Consider the following 20998-nt stretch of genomic DNA (forward strand, 5'->3'; position numbering starts at 1 on the left):
GTTTCCACTTTGTGTGGCCGCCCGAAGTTTGGTGACTATAAATCCAAAATGAATTGATTTGAAATGAAACTCTGCATCTGAAATTCAAATAAGAAAAGGACATGATTCCAACATGGGCTCATCCTTTCCAGAAAATGTTAAGTTTTTTTTTGTGCAGTTAAACACAATCATGGTTCAACAAGGCAGACACAGTAGCAAAAATTGCTATTTTGATTTGACGATTCGGGCGGTGCAAAAATGCGCGATTATGCTCAAACAAAATTTCAATATTTGCTGAAATTCATTTGACCGATTAGTCTTTTTTTGTCACATCTTCAACGCGAGTTACTAAATCATAAACCGGGGAAATAGTGATATACAGTTCTAAAGGAAAGTGAAAAAGAAACTCAATGTAATACAACAAGACTGAACCCTCAATTACATAGTTTCAGGACTTATTTTTTCGCCCTATCGTAAGAAAACGAATTTTTTTGCCGCAATATTGACGTTTTGTTGTCTTGTTTGTCTCAATTGCCGACCATTTTGTAACATTACTCATTTGAATTTTTCAGTTAGCTTAAAGAATGGAAGTAAAAAATGTTCAAAAGTTATATGGTTCAAATAAAGTGGTAAATAATTAAACGGTAATATGATGCAGATTTAGTCAAAATATGATTCGATTTATTTAAACTTGATTTGTTTTTGTAAACTTGTGATTTGACATAGCAGGCTAAACTAGAGAGGTCAGGTTATTTTTCGAAAATATTGGCATATGATTTAAATTAGTGGGTTTATGATTTGAAATAGCTTGACGAAAAGTATGGTCTAGACGCCGCATTTAACGTTAGGTAAGGCACTTCTAACTAGCTAAAAAATTACGGATTATATTTCGACCCTTTCAACCGGGGAAGGCTTTACCAACGATTATTAAGGCAAAAACAAACAATAATTTATTCACAACAGAGAATGAAAATTAAAGTTGTTCATAGGGGAAAGAAAAGAGTTCAGGGCCGATTAATCCTAGTCTTGTTATTTTTCGATGAAACTGGTTCCCAGATTCCGACTGTTAATCATATTTTCAATTTTCAGGCCACCCTTGGAGTGAAATCCTCGCCTGACAAGTCCTCAGTTGAAAACAGTTTGCACGAGCTGAGCTTCAAAGTACCCTCTCAACCAGTCATTGCCCAGCCCAGCTTCTCAACCTCTTTCCAGACCACCTCTGGAGCCTCTCCCAAGAGGGAGGGTGCTGGAGGCATGGGTGGGGGGAGAGTGAACCCTGCCAGGTACAGACGAGGGCCATCTAGAGCTGCGTCTGAGTACATACCAGGTGATTTTTTTGCTAGTATGTTAATTGACCTTTTACCTAAGCAATCGTTTGGAACTGTTTTCCGCGGAGAAGTATTGTTCAATTAGATATATCATACTGGGCCAGAATTATTTGACAACCCAGTTTATGGTGTCAGCAAAAATTTACCCAATGTCATCATTCCCAATGTCACTATATCTAATTTGCCATTTAATTATAGAACGACTATTCAGCCGACTGTAAAGTAAAATGACCCGTGGGACTTGATATAAAACTATCACACTAAAACATAGGATTATATTGTCCGCTTAAGTATGTTAGAGTACAATGGCAATGGGTATACTGGCATTGCGTAAATTGAATTGTTTAAATTGTAATGAAACCTTAATATAAGTTTTTCAAGCATCTATTTAGCAATTACAACTATTTTAGTATAAGGTTTCTGCCTAATTAAAATCTTGTTAACATGCTTAGCAGAAAACTCTGACAAATGCGAGCGAGTATCACAAAGTTCTGAAACCCAAGCCATAGGTCCAAAAAAATAGTTGGCTTTCGAAAGGAACCTTTCCAATTCTACCCCCCCCCCCCCAAAATAAAAAAGGTAGCTTCAATTTAAAACAAAAATATCCTGGATTTTTCGATTTATGAACGTCATCTGATGTTGACAATCATCATGCCAATATTCAATATTTTATTATTGTTTTTACTAAAAAAAGATTTCAAATTTTTTCAATCAAGCCTATTTCCAATACGTTCCATGATTTTGTGTACTCTTTTTTTCCGAATAACTGACTTCTACTTAATTGTGTGAGAATAACAAGCAGAAGAAAAATGGATAGCAGGAATAAATTGCCTCTCTAACTGATGATTTTGATCGTTTTTATTGGAAACTTGACTGATAATCTTTGTTTTCTTGAATAATTGGCAACACGAATCAAAACATTGCAACACTAGCAGTTTTTTGGTGGATATGGCGAATGAAATGTTAATCTAAGAGATCAAATGAGAAAAAAATGAAAGAAAAATCGTGATTGATTTGTGAAAAGACCGTAGTCGGCCATATTTGGATTTCCAATAAAAAAAATAATCTTTGCAAAGCAAACAAAAACATCAAAAGGATTAGTGGAGAAAATGGACTAGGTGCCTTGAAAGATAAAAATTCAAATTTGAAATAAAATGATTTGAAAAAAAACAAGGCAGATAGATTCTGATTCTGGTCAAAGTTATATGCCAGTCTAATTTTTATGCAGTTTTTGAGAAATGAACCATTTGTAATTGATTTAGTTGATGAAATTAATAAAATTGTATCAAATAAGTTTGGATTTTTTTGGGCAATTTTTTAATTGACAGTAATCTGTTACTTTTGAATTTTTGAGCTGATAGAAGTCAATTTAAGACTTAATAGTTCAGACCTCAGATGAAAGAGAAGCTATTGGTGAAACGACAAGTTAATGCAAAAGGTCACAAAACAAGAATGACAAGAAGGATATCACAAAGGGACTAAAAATGAGCCATAACTTCGAATAGTTGCTCTTTTTGGGGCTCGGCATCACCAAGAATTGTCCGTTTAGGGTGGCAGAAATTACACCTATGTCTATTGAAAAGCACTTAATAGATTTAATGTTTCAGTTTCCTAATCACTTATACATTAAGTTGCATTATGAAAAGACAGATATAAAACATTGCAATTGTTTCTGATGTCAATCAGTCAGTCTATTTGGAGAACGATCGAAAACCCTAAAAAACATATCAGAGAAGGTGTGCAATAAATTGTTTGTAAAATTCTCAAAAGCCAACCGACGGGTAAATTATCGCTTCAAACTGAGTAATACGGAAAATGATTTGATCTGAACGCATCTTTTGATCAGGTCTTGCAAATTTATGCTTCGTCAGTTTTTTTTCGATGTTGTTTAAAAAATCTGGGTCGCAATGGTTTTCCATTTTTTTTTCAGTCCAGAGAATTTAGATTGTATTGTTGCGTTTTTGTGAGATGTGTTCACACAATTTTCTATAATTTTCAGCTTCCTAAGCATTAAAAAACAAGAACAAACAAGTGCACAGTTTTAGTTCACAGAGTTTCGCTGATAGCGTGAGAAGCATTTAAAAATTCATTGTGACAAAGCACGGCTGTGAAGTCCTTATCTATTGGTGAATGAGTTTTTTTGAAAACGTTGAGCCAAAAATTGTGCAGTTTTTCAATTTTTTGTCAACATTTGTGATTTTTTTCCAGTGGATCCTAAATTCCTGTCGGTCACAGTCCATATGTGGAGTTGTCAATGCGTAAATTTTGAGGATATCAACAAAATTTGCAATTCAGTTGTAATTTTTTCCGTTTTCCGTTTTTTTAAACGTTCTGTTGATTTTCAGTTTGCCTGTTCTTTGTCTAACCATATTTTTGCTAGCCTATAAGATAATATTTCTTTAGTTTTTTTGCCAAAAAGAGAGGGCATTGAGAATCTAAGTACTGAATTTAAAAAATAAAAACCGAAAAAGATGTGTTTTTTTTTAAATTTTTTTGACAGCTTTGTAGTATTTAGGTCAAGATGTCGTTAAAAATTGCTTTGATCTTCCAAATCGATTTGGTTATTTTATGTACTACAGTGTTTGCTAGCCTATAACATAATATTTCTTTATTTTTTGCCAAAAAGAGAGGGCATTGAGAGTCTAAGTACTGAATTCAAAAAATAAAAACCGAAAAAGATGTGTTTTTTTTATTTTTTTTGACAGCTTTGTGGTTTTTAGGTCAAAATGTCGTTAAAAATTGCTTTGGTCTTCCAAATCGTTTTTGGTTATTTTATGTACTACAGTGTTAATTCTGGAGACACAATCACAGGTCAACGAAATTGTCCTAAAACTCTGTTATAAGAAACGCTGGTACTATGAGTATCTACAATTTAGATTCTATTAATCTTATTTCTCTCAAAAATTTTGGATCTATGTATTTTCTGCCTACCTTGTAATGTCCAATTGTTCTGTTGGCCTGTAAACAATTTACATTTTTTTGTTCTATTACATGAATGCATTAAAGCATTTAAGGACTCGTTCTGCTAATTTTTATGTAAGATCTTCTCCTACAATTGCGATTCGATCCACGAGATAAACAGGAAAAAACCAGTGATTAGTTAGCTTTAATAGACACTCTGGGCTGGATTTAGAATTCATTCAAGTGCTTATTGTACTGTGATTTCTAGGATCGGTTGGTTTAATGATACAAGGCTTTGTAAAAAAAAATCTTGCAAAGAATTAGCAGATTTTCACGTTTTTTTTTAAATTTGATTTTTATGTTGAATCGGTTTTTCTTTGAACGGTGACGTAATTTATATTGATCCTGTGCAATTTTTTCTGATATATGTTTTGTCGAGCTTCAAATTTATAACTTTTAGGGCGTAATGCATTTTTTGCAAAATTGCGTGAAGGTTAAATTTTAGCAGCAGAAATGAGTTTTTGAGGACATTAGCGATCAGTTTCTTGATTTTTCGAAATCTTTGGCTGAATTCGCTACTTTTGCAACTTTTTGGTCCTCGGTGACTATGTTTGTCTGTTTTATGCATCTACTTTCTAGCCTGAAGTTTGGTTGTTTGTGCTGTTGATTTTCTTCACAAAAAGATGTTTTTAAAGAATGAATAATGAATAAATTGGAAATATTTAAGAGATTAGTTAACTTTCTTAACTGAAGTAATACTTCTGATTCTTTTTGCTAACTTTGACTACGTTTTCTGAACTCAATAGAATTTTCCTATTTTATAGCTTCAGTCTGCAAACCCAGTTTTTATGCTGTAAAAATTAGATTATGCCCTTATCATTTTTAGTTTGAATTGACAGCAAGATGTTCTAGAAAATCTTTGGTGTTTTCGAAAAACTTTTTACTTTTTTTTGTTATTATTTGTTGTTTCACCCCCCTCAACTTGTCTGTTGTATTCTATTTTAAGGAAGGATTTTTTATTCCGAGTTTTCTGTTCAGGCGCGTACAATAATGATAGCAAACTTCGGTATTCGACAAGCTGTTCCCAATATGTATCTACTTTAAAAATATTTTCGTTTTTTTCTCCTCCTTTGTGTATTTTTCAGCTTGTTTGGCTCATTGTTTTCAACTGGCTGGATGATCAGGTTGAGGATTATTCGTTTTTATGTACGATTTCAGGACTTGTCTCGCTATATGTATCTAATTTTCTGATGAGTCAATGATTTGTTACGATAAATGCTTCATTGAAAAGCATTTTTGTTCCGACCGCCACTTTAGTAGGGAGGGAGGAACTATATACTCAACTGGTTTTTTTTGTTCAGACAATTTTGGCCGATCGATATATTCATCGTAGAGAATTGTGAGTGGTATCATTGAAAAGTTCGTCCAGCGTAGAACACGGAATTAAAAAGATTTTTTCGGTTTTCGTTTTTTACAGCAAGTTTTGTGAACATTCGACTGTTTTTGTTCACAATTTCAGTAATTTTTGCTAAAATTTGGCACAATTTCGCTGCTTTAATTCATAGTAAGTTAACATTTTTAACGGCAGAGTGTTTTCGTTACCGTTAGAAAGGGAAGAGTGTTGCTGAATTGTTTGATTGAAGTTTTTTGGCTAAAATTTTTGATAAAAGTTTCAAAATTCAAAATTTTCAGCAAAAACGGCACAAAATAAGCTTTTTTGGTCCACTTTGTTAAAGTTTGCCAGACTTAGTGACCTAGAAACCTTAAAACAGTCTCCCTAATCTCAAAAAAAGCGCTAGTTTCAATTACGCGCCGCATGAAAGTCTTCTGGAATTAAAATTTTTGCCGTTTTTTGCAGATTTAAACAGATAATTATACAAAATGCACCGTTCTTTCTTTTAATATTTGAAGAATTCCACGCAAAAATTAGTCTAATTCGCAAACACTTGGAAAGCTTGGTCGGTTTGCTGGGCGCGCCACAAAATTAGGGAGAGGTTCGACAATATCATGGATTCATAGAATCAGAGACTTCTTGGTTTTTTTTGATGCTGCCTTTTTTCAAAATATTTTCTTTTGTTTTTTAATGTAAACTACTGACAATATTTTTTTATTCACGGCTCCGTTAATGACACCTCCAATTTACGTATGTTTGAGGCCGAACGTAGATACAGTTTGTTTTCAGAGAACCAAGGGGTTTTCATGGCTTTGAGGAAGAGTTTTAGTAAAATTTAACAGAATTCTTGTCTTTTGCCTTCAATTGTTTTTCTTTTTGCAGTCTGATTTTTAATTTTAACCACTCAAAGATCTCAATTTCTTCCTCAATAGGTGCAATTGAACTTTTTCTATTCGGTTGTTACCTAATGTCTCTTATGTTATTGTATGTATTTGTTTTAAGGAAATTTCTGTGGTTTTTTGAACTTGTCAATTTTTTATATAATTTTAGTCAACATTTTGCTTATTTTCAGTAAGTACAGATCAACCTTTCCTCCATATAGAATACAAACTAAGTTTGTGGCTGATTGTTTGGACAGAAGGTTTTCTTGCTTTTGGTACTACGAGTTTTCATACAAATTCTGATTCTTGTGCATAATTTCCCATTTTTGCTGTTGTTTTTGATCTTGTGAAAATTGAAACAAAAGTTAACAATCTAATTGAAAAAAGCTTCAAAACATTTGAAACTGAACATATTTTTTGTTTTCATAACTTATGGTTTGAGGCTGCGACACCATTCTCTTACAGAAATTGGTTGTGTTTTCAATTTCTTGCCCTTTTTTGTTGTTAAATTTTGTTGTCATATGCCAAATATTGTGTAATTAAGGCTTCAGTGCCCAACTATTGATAAATTAAAGAACTTAATAACTGATATCGGTACATAGCTAATGGTTGTTTTGACTTTCGAATTAAATGTCTAAAAAAAGAGTAATAGTATTCTTCAACTTATCCCTTTGTTCTGGTTTTCGTATTTTACAATATTGTATCATTTTCGTTTGTTAGACTCATTATTTAGAGCTCTTTTTAATGTTTTGTTGAGTCCAACAAAGTTTTTTCTGTTGTTTAAACGTTTTAAATGTTGTCTTCAGCGCTTAGACAATTTGTTTCAGAATTTTGTGAAATTTAGATGATTTTCAGTTTTTCTGGTTCTTTTTGTTGTCATTTTGTGATTGACGTTTTACAAAAATAGGTTATGGTGGTCTAAGGAGCCGCAATTGAAGATGTTATGTTCTCGCGGTTAATATCTAATAATTTTAATGGCTTCAAAACTGTGGTTTCGTGAAGTTGTTTGTGAAACTTATTAGTTCAGCTTGTATTTAATGTTTTGTTATTGTCTTATGATTTAGTCTCATTAATAACAGTCGCAACTAGTTTTCTAAGTAGCTCCAATACAAGTTGTTTACTTTTTTAGTCGAAGAAAGCTTTTGTTGGCTATGAATTTTGAAAATATTTGTTTTTAATAAAGAAAGAGATAGATTTTTGAGATCTGCCAATTTTATTTCTGTTAAATTGCAGCTTAGCATCTCTATATACAATTCACATCATTTGTCTATTGAAATACAATTCGCTCTTCCTAACAGTTTTATTTTCCTTACATATTTTTTCTTCTTGGAACAACCAGTTTTCATAAAACCAATTTTCGTGGTTTTTGCATATTTGCCCCTTTGTTTGTAGATTTTTGTTTTCTTTTCGCAGTATCACAATAATGGGCGTCATTTGATTTACAAATGTTGTTAAAATCAAAAAATGCAAACGAAGATTTTTATTGTTTTTAGTGATCAGCTTATTATTTAATTGATTGGGGGGGACATCGTTTTCATGCATAATTTTTCGTGCAAATTTTTAATTTTTGCCTGTATTTTTCGTTCTTTTTGTAGTCGTATTACATATCCTGGATAATGAAAGCCCTCAGTCGCTCTCTATTGAGGTATAAAAGACTCTCTCAATGATTTCGTTTGATGCGTATTGTTTCTAATTAGTTCGAATTTAATTACTTTTTTTTAATAAAAAGCAATGTTTTTATAAAATTTGCGCCCTTTGCTCATTTCTAGTCGACTTGTTGCCAAGTCGCATTGAGGAAAAAACTCACATTTTGTTCCAAAAAAGCCAGTTAATCTTCTGAGTATAAATTTTATCTGATGCCATTTTGATTTGGTTATTAGTGATTTTCAAAAATGGACAAGGAGTTTTGGTTGTAATTAATATTTGTATTTATTTGATTTTTATTGCCGTTTTTTCTGGCAGTCATATTATGGTAGCCACAGGTCTCATAGCCCCTCTAGAGCAGATTGTTTTATTTTTTTCGCAGTTTGTTGAACGATATGTTGATATTTTAATTTTTATCTCTTCCTCATTTGGTAGACAATTAAGTGAAAAATGTAGATGAGCGGGATCGGAACTTAATGTGCAAACGCACATTACCCAGCCTCCTTGTTGATTTTATGTTCCAAAATGCTCAAGTTTCTCTGTTTTCGAGCACTTAAGAGATAACGGAATAATGTTAAAGAGTAAGCATCTGCCATAAACCAAATTTGGTGAATCTGAAACACGTAAAACAGATATGAAGTCTAATTAGCAATTTCTCAAGTAATAAACAACATAGGCACGAGCCGATCAAAATTTCATTTAATTTTGTCTTACCTTATTATACCCAATGATGTCCTTATATATGTAACAGGATATTGTGAACATGTACAATAGGTAGTCATACACATTTTTGTGGCGATAGCGAACATATACTTCAGGGCCATCAATTTTTGTTGTCTATTTGTCTGTTAATCTTAATTTTTTGGTATTTCTGGTATTATTAACTAGAGCACTTTTGTCTAACGTTGCTTCACAAGAAACAAACTAACTGCACTGATAAAAGTATTTAAATTTGACATTCTTTTTGATTATTATTATTATTAGAGGAAGTTTTTGTCAATTTTAAGCTACGTTTTGATCAAATTTTCAGTGTTTATATAATTTAAGAATTTCTGCTTCTGTTTCAAGGTGAAAACGAACGGCCTTTTTGTTCGCACCTTGAGTTCTATTCAACAAAAAGCTGATTGTTCAGTTGGATCAAATAGAAATTATATTTCATGTTACCTTTATTGGGAGAAATCTTTTAGTAGATTACAAGGAAAGTTAATTTTCTCCTTCTAGTTATTGCATTACAAAAGTCAAACTTAAAACAAAATTTAGGCAAAATTTTTCCCGGTCGCAACAAGAAAAGTTTTCGGAATGACATATTTTGTTTGTACTATTCTGCCCCTTAGAAACATAATCCAAAAACTAATAAAAAGATTATGTAGAATTGTGAAAGGTGATCAAAAATTGTTAATTTGAGCTGCCTTGTTCAAGAACAAAATGCGTTGAAGTTGGTTCAAACGTGGGCTGCAAAAGCACAAATTTTGATAGAACTGCCAAAATGAAACCCCACTTGAGTCCCATTGAAAGTCAGCAAAAGAAAACAGAAAAATAATGCGAAATTATTCAGAAAAAACCAACATTTATTTTTATATAACCAGACTGATCAATTCCCATCGTTAGAGGCCCCAATGATGTAGAGTCACCCTAAAAAAGAGAGAAAATTTATCTTTTATAAGAGGTCAATTTTAAAAGATAAGAAATTTCTTTTTACATTTTTGGTCAACTCTAATGTGATCCCAATGGCATGCGACAACCAGAACGTTTGTATTAGTTTAGCACAAGTCAATACTTTCGTTGATTCAGACTACTTAAGTTCATTATTAGTCCCATGAACTGCATTTAGGCCAAAAATTATCTGAATTTTTTTTTGGTTTACAATTTTAGATTTTCAAGCCATTTTCTCTATAAAAAAGACCTCAATTTTATTGGTTTTGCGAACGCCGTCAAATTTTCGCAGGATAACACTTTTTTACAATTTTAAGAATTTTTTGTTTTTAGATTTCCTATCTCTTTAAATATTTGACCATGAATTTGCCCATCAAGATATAATACTTGTCTAAATGTTCAAATCAAATCTCGATGAAATATAACTTGATTCCAATGGTGGATAACACAATTGAAAAGGGCAAGCTGTTCAGGATCAAATTATGAAAATGTTAAGAAAATGAAGAAAAAAATTCAACATCTCTGAATTGATATCCATGGAAACAACACCTTAGCAAGATAAAAGTACAAATAACAATAGCTTAGCAACGCAAAAAGAAGCTGATGTTCATTTTCAACAATTAGAAGAGTTTCAGTACCAAAGTTTCATAACAAGCGAGATTGGTACAACAAAAGAAGAATTAGCCGGAACTCAAAAGAATGATCGCAGAATTGTCTTCCGTTAATATTTCAACAAAAGCGAATGCAAGCTCGATATGTACAATGATTAAACTTTTGACGCAATTGCTGCCTCATGCTTGATGCCAAGTCATTATCAAAAATGGGCAAGTCTAATTGAAAGTCTAGGTATCAGTACTCATTCAGAACCATGATCTTAACAAATTTTAGACTTGGCAAGTCTTAATCCATATCTTGGCAATGACTTTGTAGGTCTTAATCCAAGTCTTGGTCAAGACTTGGCATGTCTGAATCCAAGTTTTGGCGGAGACTTGGCAAGTCTAAATTCAAATCTTGGCCAAGATTTGGCAAGTTTAAATTCAAGTCGTCTTGGCAGTATAAAAGGTCCTAAAATTAACCCCGAAAACCGTAGCACGTTACAAAATTTTTCGAAACTGAAAAATTTAACTCGAAATTTTTTAAGTTAGTTTTGACTCGGGAATCAATTTGCAAGTGTTAGCCTTGTAAGACTTGTATTAGGACTTGCCTGGTACTGAAAAACGGCATGAGACTTGCATTTAGATTTGCCTAGTACTGATTTAGAACTTGATACGGGGAAATTAAGCATCCCCAAGGATAACGGCTAATGTTACATTATAAACAATATTACAAGACCAATACCATGATAAAATATACTGCGATAAAATTTTAGTGCATACAAAATAAAATCGTACATTTGAGGGAACTACCTGAAACAAAGACAAAATTTTTGAAAAAAAAATAAATTACTTCAAATCCACTAATAATGAATATCGAGAGAAATTTTTGAGTCAGAAAAAAATCTCATGAAAGAATGAAGTGAGAGCAAATTAACACTTAGAAGAAACTCAGTTTTCAGCTGGTTCGACTGTTTCGGGGGTGGGAGAGGGGCCGCTTCCAGAGTTTTACTGTCCGGAGAGTTCTTACATTCCATATGTTTTTAGGTCTGGCCAGTTCTAGAAGTAGAATGTTCCGGAATGACTCGAAGACCTCCTATCGGTCGATCAGTCCCCTCGGCCGAATGAACACAATGAGAGACAACAGCTTCAGTGGTTCCATGGAAAACTATGAGACTACTCGCTCACTCAGGCAGAACAACTCCATCGATTTCGCCGGTTAGCCGAAGAAACGCTTCATGTGCATTAAACCTAATCAATATTAGTGTCTGTCTGTTCATTGTCTGAAATTCTGAATTCTCGACAAAAAAATCGGATTGTTATCAATACATCTAAGCTCTCTTAAAAAGTCAGAAAGACATGAAATTGGAGTGACACAATTTTCATGTTTTTTAAAAAAATAAAATAATTAGTAATAAATTGTACATGGTATATATATATATACATTAATATAAAGTCGTAATAATTCATTTAGTCGTAATAAATTATACATGAGCTTAGCTTATCTCTTTTACGATGGTAACTGCTTTTCATTCTTAATATTTTTAAGTTTTTAATAATAAGGGGAGGGGGGTGCATTTAAATTGCCTGACACAAAAATGTCGTCCAATACATATAAACGCTAAACCTTATTTTGTCCTATTATCTATTTTACTCTTCAGAACAATTTTTTTTGTCTCGCTGTGGGAATTCAATTGTTACACTATTATATTGTTTGGGCTTTTCTTAAATTTGTTTTGTATTTTCTTAACTGGCCGGTTATGAATTTTATTAACCCACAACTCTTTACCGCATTGGCGCTCAACCTAAAGCCTGTTAACATATAATGTTTGAACTCAATTCAACTCTTGGAGTGCCTTATTGTAACGGAAATGACGTCAACACAGAGAGATTCTTTTTAATAAACATCAAAGATCGAGGAATTTGATCACACTCATTGTTATTTAATCACACTAGTGGACTCTTGTAATGAAAATCACTTCCTTTGAAGGCAAGGAAGACTATTAAAACCATATCGCGGGATGGAGCCTCGGCTCCTGGACTACTGTAAATTGGGCATTTTGCAGTCTTCAAAGGACTGTTTGGATCTGGTATGCTCCGGCTCGCAGCTTTTTCATGCCTTTCTGACCCCCCCCCCCCCCCCAAGTTTTATGCCTCAACTTACGAAAAGACCAATGTCGGTCGGCCAAAAATATTATGAACAGATCGTATTCAACCGTAAAAACCTATCAAATGATTTTAGCTTGACATGCTTGACTTCTAATGGACATGAAATATTTACGCTTTTATTTGACTAAAATGTTTCATGCCCAATTTTAGTTCTACCCAACATATCGTTCTTGTTTATGGTTTGACTTAAAATTTTGAGTAAATTCTTTTTGTAACAAAAATTGGGTCAAGCTTTTGTCAGATCACTAGACAAGGAAATGTGTAACTTTATTGCTCACTAATATTTATTACGTAGTTAGTGAGCACGCTACTTCATATGTTGCAATTCTGAAGAATCACTAATCAATCAAAGACCGTGTTGTTTAGTAAAAGTATATTTCATAATTTAGAAATGGAAAAGATTTGAAAACAGTACATGTTCATTATGATTAACAGGAAAGACCCCATTACAATAAAATCACCTAATTTTGCTCAATTCATTGGCTTTATAACAATGACGGTATAGTCCAACCGCGACAACTATGAAACACTCTTGGTCAAAGTCTTTTAATATATTTTTTAACTGTCTCACCAGATGGATTACTCTTACTCAATGATGTTTATTCTTGCTCCGTTGCTCTTCCCGTGTGTACTTAAGCAAAAAAAAAACTTTGACAAGACAGGTTCCAAAAGAGGCACGATAAGACTTTTGCTCTACCCAAACAAATTATTGACTAACTAACGATCCTTAGCTTGGCATTTGAGCTGAGATTTCTCAACGCAAAGAACATGCATGACCCAAAAACCAATTGAAGCGACTATGCATCACACAAAATGCCCATGAACGCATTTTTATTCGACCCAAAGATTGAATGATTTTCCTCTCTCTACTTTAAGTACGATTAAAGGAACTTATTGGTCAACAAAGGACCTCACCACTAAAATTTTGATAAATTTACTAAGTTGAGACCAAAAAGCGAATAAATCGCGACAGGTGGGTCGACAATTTTTTTTTACTATTGTAAAATGGGAAGTCTGGAAATGTAATTGATATGCGCAGCCCGGCTTACCGAATTATCAAGAAAATTTATAAAGCAATCTCAGGAATGCAACTATGCTGAAATTTGAACCTCACGGAAGTTTGAAGGACCAATTTGATCAAATTGAGAGTATCAAAAATGTTGGTTTTGTTTTCGATCAATTCCGATGGAACACAATATGATAAACAAATGCAGTCCCTAGTTAAATTTACTTGGCGTTTTAAAATAAGAGCGCGTCAGTATCGTCAGTTTTTGTTGCAAAACGACACCAGTTTTTACGTTTTTTTGTTTATATCGACAATTGTTTTGTTACAAGAATAGAAGTATAGTTTTTTGTCTTTTTGTCAGCTCTGAGGAATTTTGAGTTTATTTATTTTTTCTGGTAAAATAAAAATTTCCTCGCAATTCAAACACCATTGTTAATGTTTAAAACTCCAACGACCAACCCGTTTAAACCAAACATTCCGATCGGTACTAGTCTTGAAATGATAGTTTTGAAAAGTCATTGATACTTGTAGATTTGAATTTATGTTTAATTTCTATCATCGAGATTATAGTTTTTCATTTTGTTTTCCAGAAACGCTTCTTTTGTATAAGATATTAATAACGTTCGTAGTTGTCGACAATCTCACGAATTTATCAGTGCGTTAAAATTTAAATTGTTGCAGAATGTAATTAACAGGTTCCTTAAATATATCGTTAAGCTATTAATCAAACCGTATGAACAGACAGAGAGATAAGCAAAACTAAAACAATTGCAAACTTTATTGCTCACTAATATTTATTACGTAGTTAGTGAGCACGCTACTTCATATGTTGCAATTCTGAAGAATCACTAATCAATCAAAGACCGTGTTGTTTAGTAAAAGTATATTTCATAATTTAGAAATGGAAAAGATTTGAAAACAGTACATGTTCATTATGATTAACAGGAAAGACCCCATTACAATTAAATCACCTAATTTTGCTCAATTCATTGGCTTTATAACAATGACGGTATAGTCCAACCGCGACAACTATGAAACACTCTTGGTCAAAGTCTTTTAATATATTTTTAACTGTCTCACCAGATGGATTACTCTTACTCAATGATGTTTATTCTTGCTCCGTTGCTCTTCCCGTGTGTACTTAAGCAAAAAAAAACTTTGACAAGACAGGTTCCAAAAGAGGCACGATAAGACTTTTGCTCTACCCAAACAAATTATTGACTAACTAACGATCCTTAGCTTGGCATTTGAGCTGAGATTTCTCAACGCAAAGAACATGCATGACCCAAAAACCAATTGAAGCGACTATGCATCACACAAAATGCCCATGAACGCATTTTTATTCGACCCAAAGATTGAATGATTTTCCTCTCTCTACTTTAAGTACGATTAAAGGAACTTATTGGTCAACAAAGGACCTCACCACTAAAATTTTGATAAATTTACTAAGTTGAGACCAAAAAGCGAATAAATCGCGACAGGTGGGTCGACAATTTTTTTTTACTATTGTAAAATGGGAAGTCTGGAAATGTAATTGATATGCGCAGCCCGGCTTACCGAATTATCAAGAAAATTTATAAAGCAATCTCAGGAATGCAACTATGCTGAAATTTGAACCTCACGGAAGTTTGAAGGACCAATTTGATCAAATTGAGAGTATCAAAAATGTTGGTTTTGTTTTCGATCAATTCCGATGGAACACAATATGATAAACAAATGCAGTCCCTAGTTAAATTGACTTGGCGTTTTAAAATAAGAGCGCGTCAGTATCGTCAGTTTTTGTTGCAAAACGACACCAGCTTTTACGTTTTTTTGTTTATATCGACAATTGTTTTGTTACAGGATTAGAAGTATAGTTTTTTGTCTTTTTGTCAGCTCTGAGGAATTTTGAGTTTATTTATTTTTTCTGGTAAAATAAAAATTTCCTCGCAATTCAAACACCATTGTTAATGTTTAAAACTCCAACGACCAACCCGTTTAAACCAAACATTCCGATCGGTACTAGTCTTGAAATGATAGTTTTGAAAAGTCATTGATACTTGTAGATTTGAATTTATGTTTAATTTCTATCATCGAGATTATAGTTTTTCATTTTGTTTTCCAGAAACGCTTCTTTTGTATAAGATATTAATAACGTTCGTAGTTGTCGACAATCTCACGAATTTATCAGTGCGTTAAAATTTAAATTGTTGCAGAATGTAATTAACAGGTTCCTTAAATATATCGTTAAGCTATTAATCAAACCGTATGAACAGACAGAGAGATAAGCAAAACTAAAACAATTGCAAAAACCAAAATCAATAATTTTTTTAAGTGCTAAGACTGCAATAACAGCATTTGAATACCTTTACTTTGTTCAACTCAATATACTGTTATAGCAACCAGATGCCTCCGAAGAATTGAAAAATCAGCAGAAATGTCTATAACAGTAACTGAAATCTACAAAATTGAACTATGATAACTCGAACGAATCCCCAAAAACTATAAAGTCTGATTGAAAGATTTTACGGAGGCCAAGTCTTGGCAGAGAAATGCCAAGTCTTGATTCTTTTTGAACAGAGGAGAGCCAAAGTTTTCGGTTTCTCCGAGCAAAGAATTGATTGATATCATAAAATCAAACCTGGTACCTTCTCTGAATTCTTTTGTAATAGATACGACATAAACAATAAGTATTATAGCTCTGGCAAAAAGATTCCACAGGCAACAAAAATAGCCCAAAGCAAAAAACGCAGTAAAAGGTGCAAACTCAAGTAGAAAGGCTGGTGACCATTGAAATGACAATTGTTACACAAGAAGAAACCAAACAATCCCAAAACAACATAGATTTAATAAAAACGACAAGAAGGGTAATCATTCGGAAAAAAGCTCTCCACTAACTGAAACCGCCACAACGAAGACAAGAATTATCAAGAAGGAGTCTATTTGCGAGATTATGTTCCAACAATTATGTCTGTTCTTTTTTAAAACAAAGAATTGTCAGTTAAAAGACTTATTTTAGAATAGTGAAAACAAAAATCTCGCCAAATTTAACATGAAACGAATGGAAATTCAATAAAACTAAACAAAACTAATAGAAAACAGAGTTTAATTTTAAATGGTACACAAAACGAAACCAATAATAGGCTTTTCCAATAAAGGCAAAAGTAGCAAAGGTTACCATGTGACCCCATCTTTGTGTCAACAAGATTTGGATAGAACAAACTGTGGCATAACACCCAAACCTTTAAAAAAACCTTTCAAATTATTAATTTGAACTCTGTACAAACACCAGTTACACTTTCACTATACGATTCCTAAGCCATGAAAAAAATCGATTCCGATTCTTAAATCGAAAAAGATCGATTGCTAAATAGGGAAAAAAATTGGTTATTAAATCAATGAAAGAACAACACGGCAAACAGATTGATAGAATTGTTGGACCAAATAATAGAGGACATCAAATTATCAAATTACAAACAGACGACACTACTACAACAAAAAAAATCAACGGCAAGTCATCACAGTTAATTACTCAACGCCTAAGTTATAAGAAAAGATATCCATAAACATACATTAACTAAAAATTTTTCAAAGGAAAAATACCTTATAAATTATATATCTCGCCCCTTTAAAGCTAGAAGAATAAAAATAATGATTGAGAGAATGTTAGATGCACATTAGTAAATTCAACGTGTTATTTGAGTTTTAGTAGCGGGTGTATTAGACCAGCTATACTAAGCCGGACTGTCTACCACCACATAAAGACCTGATAGAAACAATTCAAATTTTGCAGTAAACATTAGTCAAGGTGACCCACTTTCCCCGATTTTCTGATTAGAGAAGAAGAAAAGCATGAAAAATGAGGACAAACGTCAACTAGATATAAACACCTCTAATCTGGCAAATCAAAAAAGATAAAACTAATGGAAGGGGCTGCAAATTGCGATTCAGAATATGCTTCTATTGTAAAAAAGAACAAAAAAAGATGCGAAACAAAGAAAAACAAGTGTCATAGAGACATCTATTTTTTTAAAATTAGTTTTCATCATTGGGACTTTTTTGTTTTTTTTTGTTTAAGTGGAGTGTAAAAGTGACCAATGGCAGCCCTTAACTATAGAGACTGAGGAAACGCTGGTACTTGTCAACTGTCTTATGATTGGAAAATTTTTGCCTGATTCGGATTCATCATTATTCACACACTCCATTATGTTATGTTTTGCCTTTTGAGTAGAGATCAGAGCAACAAAACCGACAGTCTTTCATTGCCAGTGGCACGAATGTATTACTTTGCTTAGAAAATTCTGGCCCATGCACCTCAAGCTTTTAATCTTCAAGCTGCTTCATTTGTGTAACCTGACATTTCAGCCGAATTTTGGATAATGTTCGACAACATACGTTTTTTCTGAATATATGTCTCGCAATGATGGATGTTTTGTTGATGTTTTTTGAATGTTTTGATGAACGTTTTTGTTAATCAGTACATCAAATAAATTTCTCGGCGTTAACAGATTGCAAAAGCAATTTGAAACACAGAGTTTTTGATTTTTAGTTAGTTTTTTTCCCAAAAAACTAAAAAACATCTTTTCTGATAAATAAATTTGTATATTTTTACGTTAATATAATAATAGTTCGCAGTTGTGACAGACATAATTATTTTTACAGACAAAATAGCTGCCTTTAAGACTGCGCAATCATAAGATCTGATGTGTTTACTGTTAAAACTCTCACAGTATCCCAAAAAACTTATAATGGAGACTTTGAGTGATAATTTGGGCGTGAAAGTTGTTGATTACCCGTTAATACCTCTTTATTTATGTTTAGACATGTAGCTATTGTTATCTTTGGTATTTTGATTAGTTTCGTTGTTATTCGCATAGGGCTTGATTAGTTGTTAACTTTTTTGTAGCTCTACGAATTTTACATTCAAGTCTTCGAATTTGTTCAACTGTCTGAAAAATAAACTAATTATGGCTGCCAAGTCCGTTTTTTGATCAATTTTATTACCTTCAATGTAATCTTGACAATATGTGAAATCTAATTTTAGATAGTAAACTAATTTGATTAATGATTTTCACTAAATAATTTGTCCTCATGTCTGAAATTCTCAGACAATTTTCCTGAAATTTGTAATGGAAAATGTGTAATTTTCCCCAGATATGTCTGTTAGCATTTCATGAATATTTTGGCACCAAAATGTTTGTTTTAATTCGGGCACTGTTTTGAATTAACTCTTCTTTATTGACAGGGAGCATAATTGAAATCAAACTAAAGTTTGGCTGCGGGGTAATCAATAAAATGTGGGGGTTTTATAACCATTAATAACTTTTGAAACAAGTTATAAACATTATTTTCCAAATCGCAGTAGTATAAATTTTCTAGATATCTCTGTGGTTTTTCTGATTAAAACAGCAAAACAGTAACTTCAGAACTTACTTTTATTTTAAACCAAAAACGAGCCTCCATTCTTGATTTGAAGAAATGTACAGAAAATGAAATCAAAATAATATTTTTGACTTTTAAACGTTAACCAACTGGTTATAAAAGTAATTTATATGTGCAAAATATCAGTTATTGCAATATTAATTACTAATGGAAACTTGAACATACGATACGAGAAAGCTTAAGAATCTGAGCAGAATTTTATCTGAAGTTTAGTTTTGTTTAATTTTGGAAACAACGAAGCTGCCCATTTTTGCGGTCGGTAAATTAACATCAGTGATAATAAATATTTCAGTGAACTACCCGGAGCGAGGTCGGGTTGGAGTCCAGTGCTGAATCATTAAATCTCCATTATGTTTTTTTCCTGTCAAGAGTTCTGGTCATGGCACTTTTTACACTGTTCATTCTGGACAATTTAGCAAATTCTGTTTTCTTTCCTGTACAGTCTGATTTTTTTTTCACTTGCAAATTTCTGCTCAGTCTGTATTTTAGGATGACTAATCACTGGATTCTTGCTGATCATCATGCAACACAAGATGACTCATCGCTGGTTTTTTACTGTTCAGAATGAAAAAAAAACTGGTTTTTTACTGTTCATACTGTGCTCAAGTTTGACCTAATCTGAACTCTCTATGGTCATTCTGATCTGTAGGAAGTTCTACCAAAAGTCATAGAATAGGTTCAAAAGCTCTTTTTTCTATAAAAAATGACCTATTTCTGATAAAAATTAAATTGACGATAAAATAATGATAAGATAATGAAAAATTGATTATGCGTTTTCAGTTTATTTAGTTTAACAGTGCTGTTAACTGGGCAGTTCATTTAACTGGGCAGTGCATTTAACTGGGCAGTGCAGTTTAATCTCTGTCCTGACCTTTATCATTCGTCGCGATCTCTATCTGTCGTGACCTGTATCATTCTCGAGTGAGTTCGAGGAAACTGTATCTGATATTGGCTGCGGCGAACCCGTCGAATCTCCGTTCAATGGGTCTTACAGCATCCAGAAGTGACACTACCTGCCACCTTTGGAGACTCGGCAATTTCTCCATGACATCAGATGAGCCACAAAAAGGTGAAAGCGTCCCGTTTTGACCAGACACAATGCAATTTGATGATTCATACATCTGAAACAAATCTGAGCAGCCAACAAGAGAAAATGAATGCAGAATATGAAACACCGAATAAGTTAAGAAGAGCTTGCAGAAAACTCAATGTTACACGATGTTACAGGGTACATTGTAAAACAGAATATGACAGAGCACAACAGAGTTAGAACAGAGTAAGAACAGAGTACAACAGAGTAAAACACTTCAGAACGGACAAGGCAGGGAGCAGGTACGAATACATCTGGTCGCTGTTCAGTCGCTTGAACATTGATTCGAAGGGTTGAAACTTGCCAACATTGCTCACAGCATTCTCCAATTTTGTATTTGTAGTAAAAACTAAACCCCCTCCCCCACCAGCATTAAATCACTTTGCCCTGAATTGGACTGGGACTAGGCTCCGGGTATATCTAGGAGTCAGAACTACATATTTCTGATAAGCAAAAATTAATTTTTAAAGATTTTAATGGACGAACCCTTTTTGCAGCAAAACATTCATGCGGGTATGTCATCTCAGATATAACAGTGGACTTGAGTGAGAAATTGGCTATATTAAGAATTCACAGGTCCTCTATAACTGTCTCTATATTTCAGGCATTTTCACCTGGGATTACAATAGTGATGTCATTGCAAATTACTGTAACACATAAGTCAGAGTAATTAATGTGCCTCCGTGCTTATTGTTCCAACCTCTCCCGTCTACCAAAAATTTACACCCCAAAAAATAATTGTTTCGATAATAATTCAAGAAAAAAAAACGATGATTGACATAAATTTCAAAACAAATTTAGAATTTAGCAAGTCAAGAATTTGGTTCAAGAACCTATTTTAAATTCTCAAAAAACTCCTCAATAACTTTTTGAGAGTTTATGGAACAAGAAAAATACCGTGAAGGCATGTCGCTCAACGGATTTCGTTTTTTTTTAAGTT

At 33.0% G+C, this 20998-nt stretch overlaps 1 protein-coding gene across 7 annotated transcripts in view; it reads left to right on the top strand.

Annotated features, from left to right (window-relative positions):
* Nucleotides 1-20998, top strand: part of LOC142348538 (small conductance calcium-activated potassium channel protein 2-like) — a 188032-nt gene that overhangs the window by 117599 nt on the left and 49435 nt on the right. For all 7 annotated transcript variants that reach the window (XM_075399911.1, XM_075399912.1, XM_075399914.1 and 4 more), the window contains 2 exons: nt 1069-1306; nt 11420-11590. In XM_075399911.1, coding sequence (XP_075256026.1) covers nt 1069-1306; nt 11420-11590 — 409 coding nt within the window. The remainder of the gene's footprint in view (nt 1-1068; nt 1307-11419; nt 11591-20998) is intronic.

This window comes from Convolutriloba macropyga, chromosome 10 (assembly GCF_964194025.1).
Source record: "Convolutriloba macropyga chromosome 10, txConMacr16.3, whole genome shotgun sequence".
Taxonomy (NCBI): Eukaryota; Metazoa; Xenacoelomorpha; order Acoela; family Convolutidae; genus Convolutriloba; species Convolutriloba macropyga.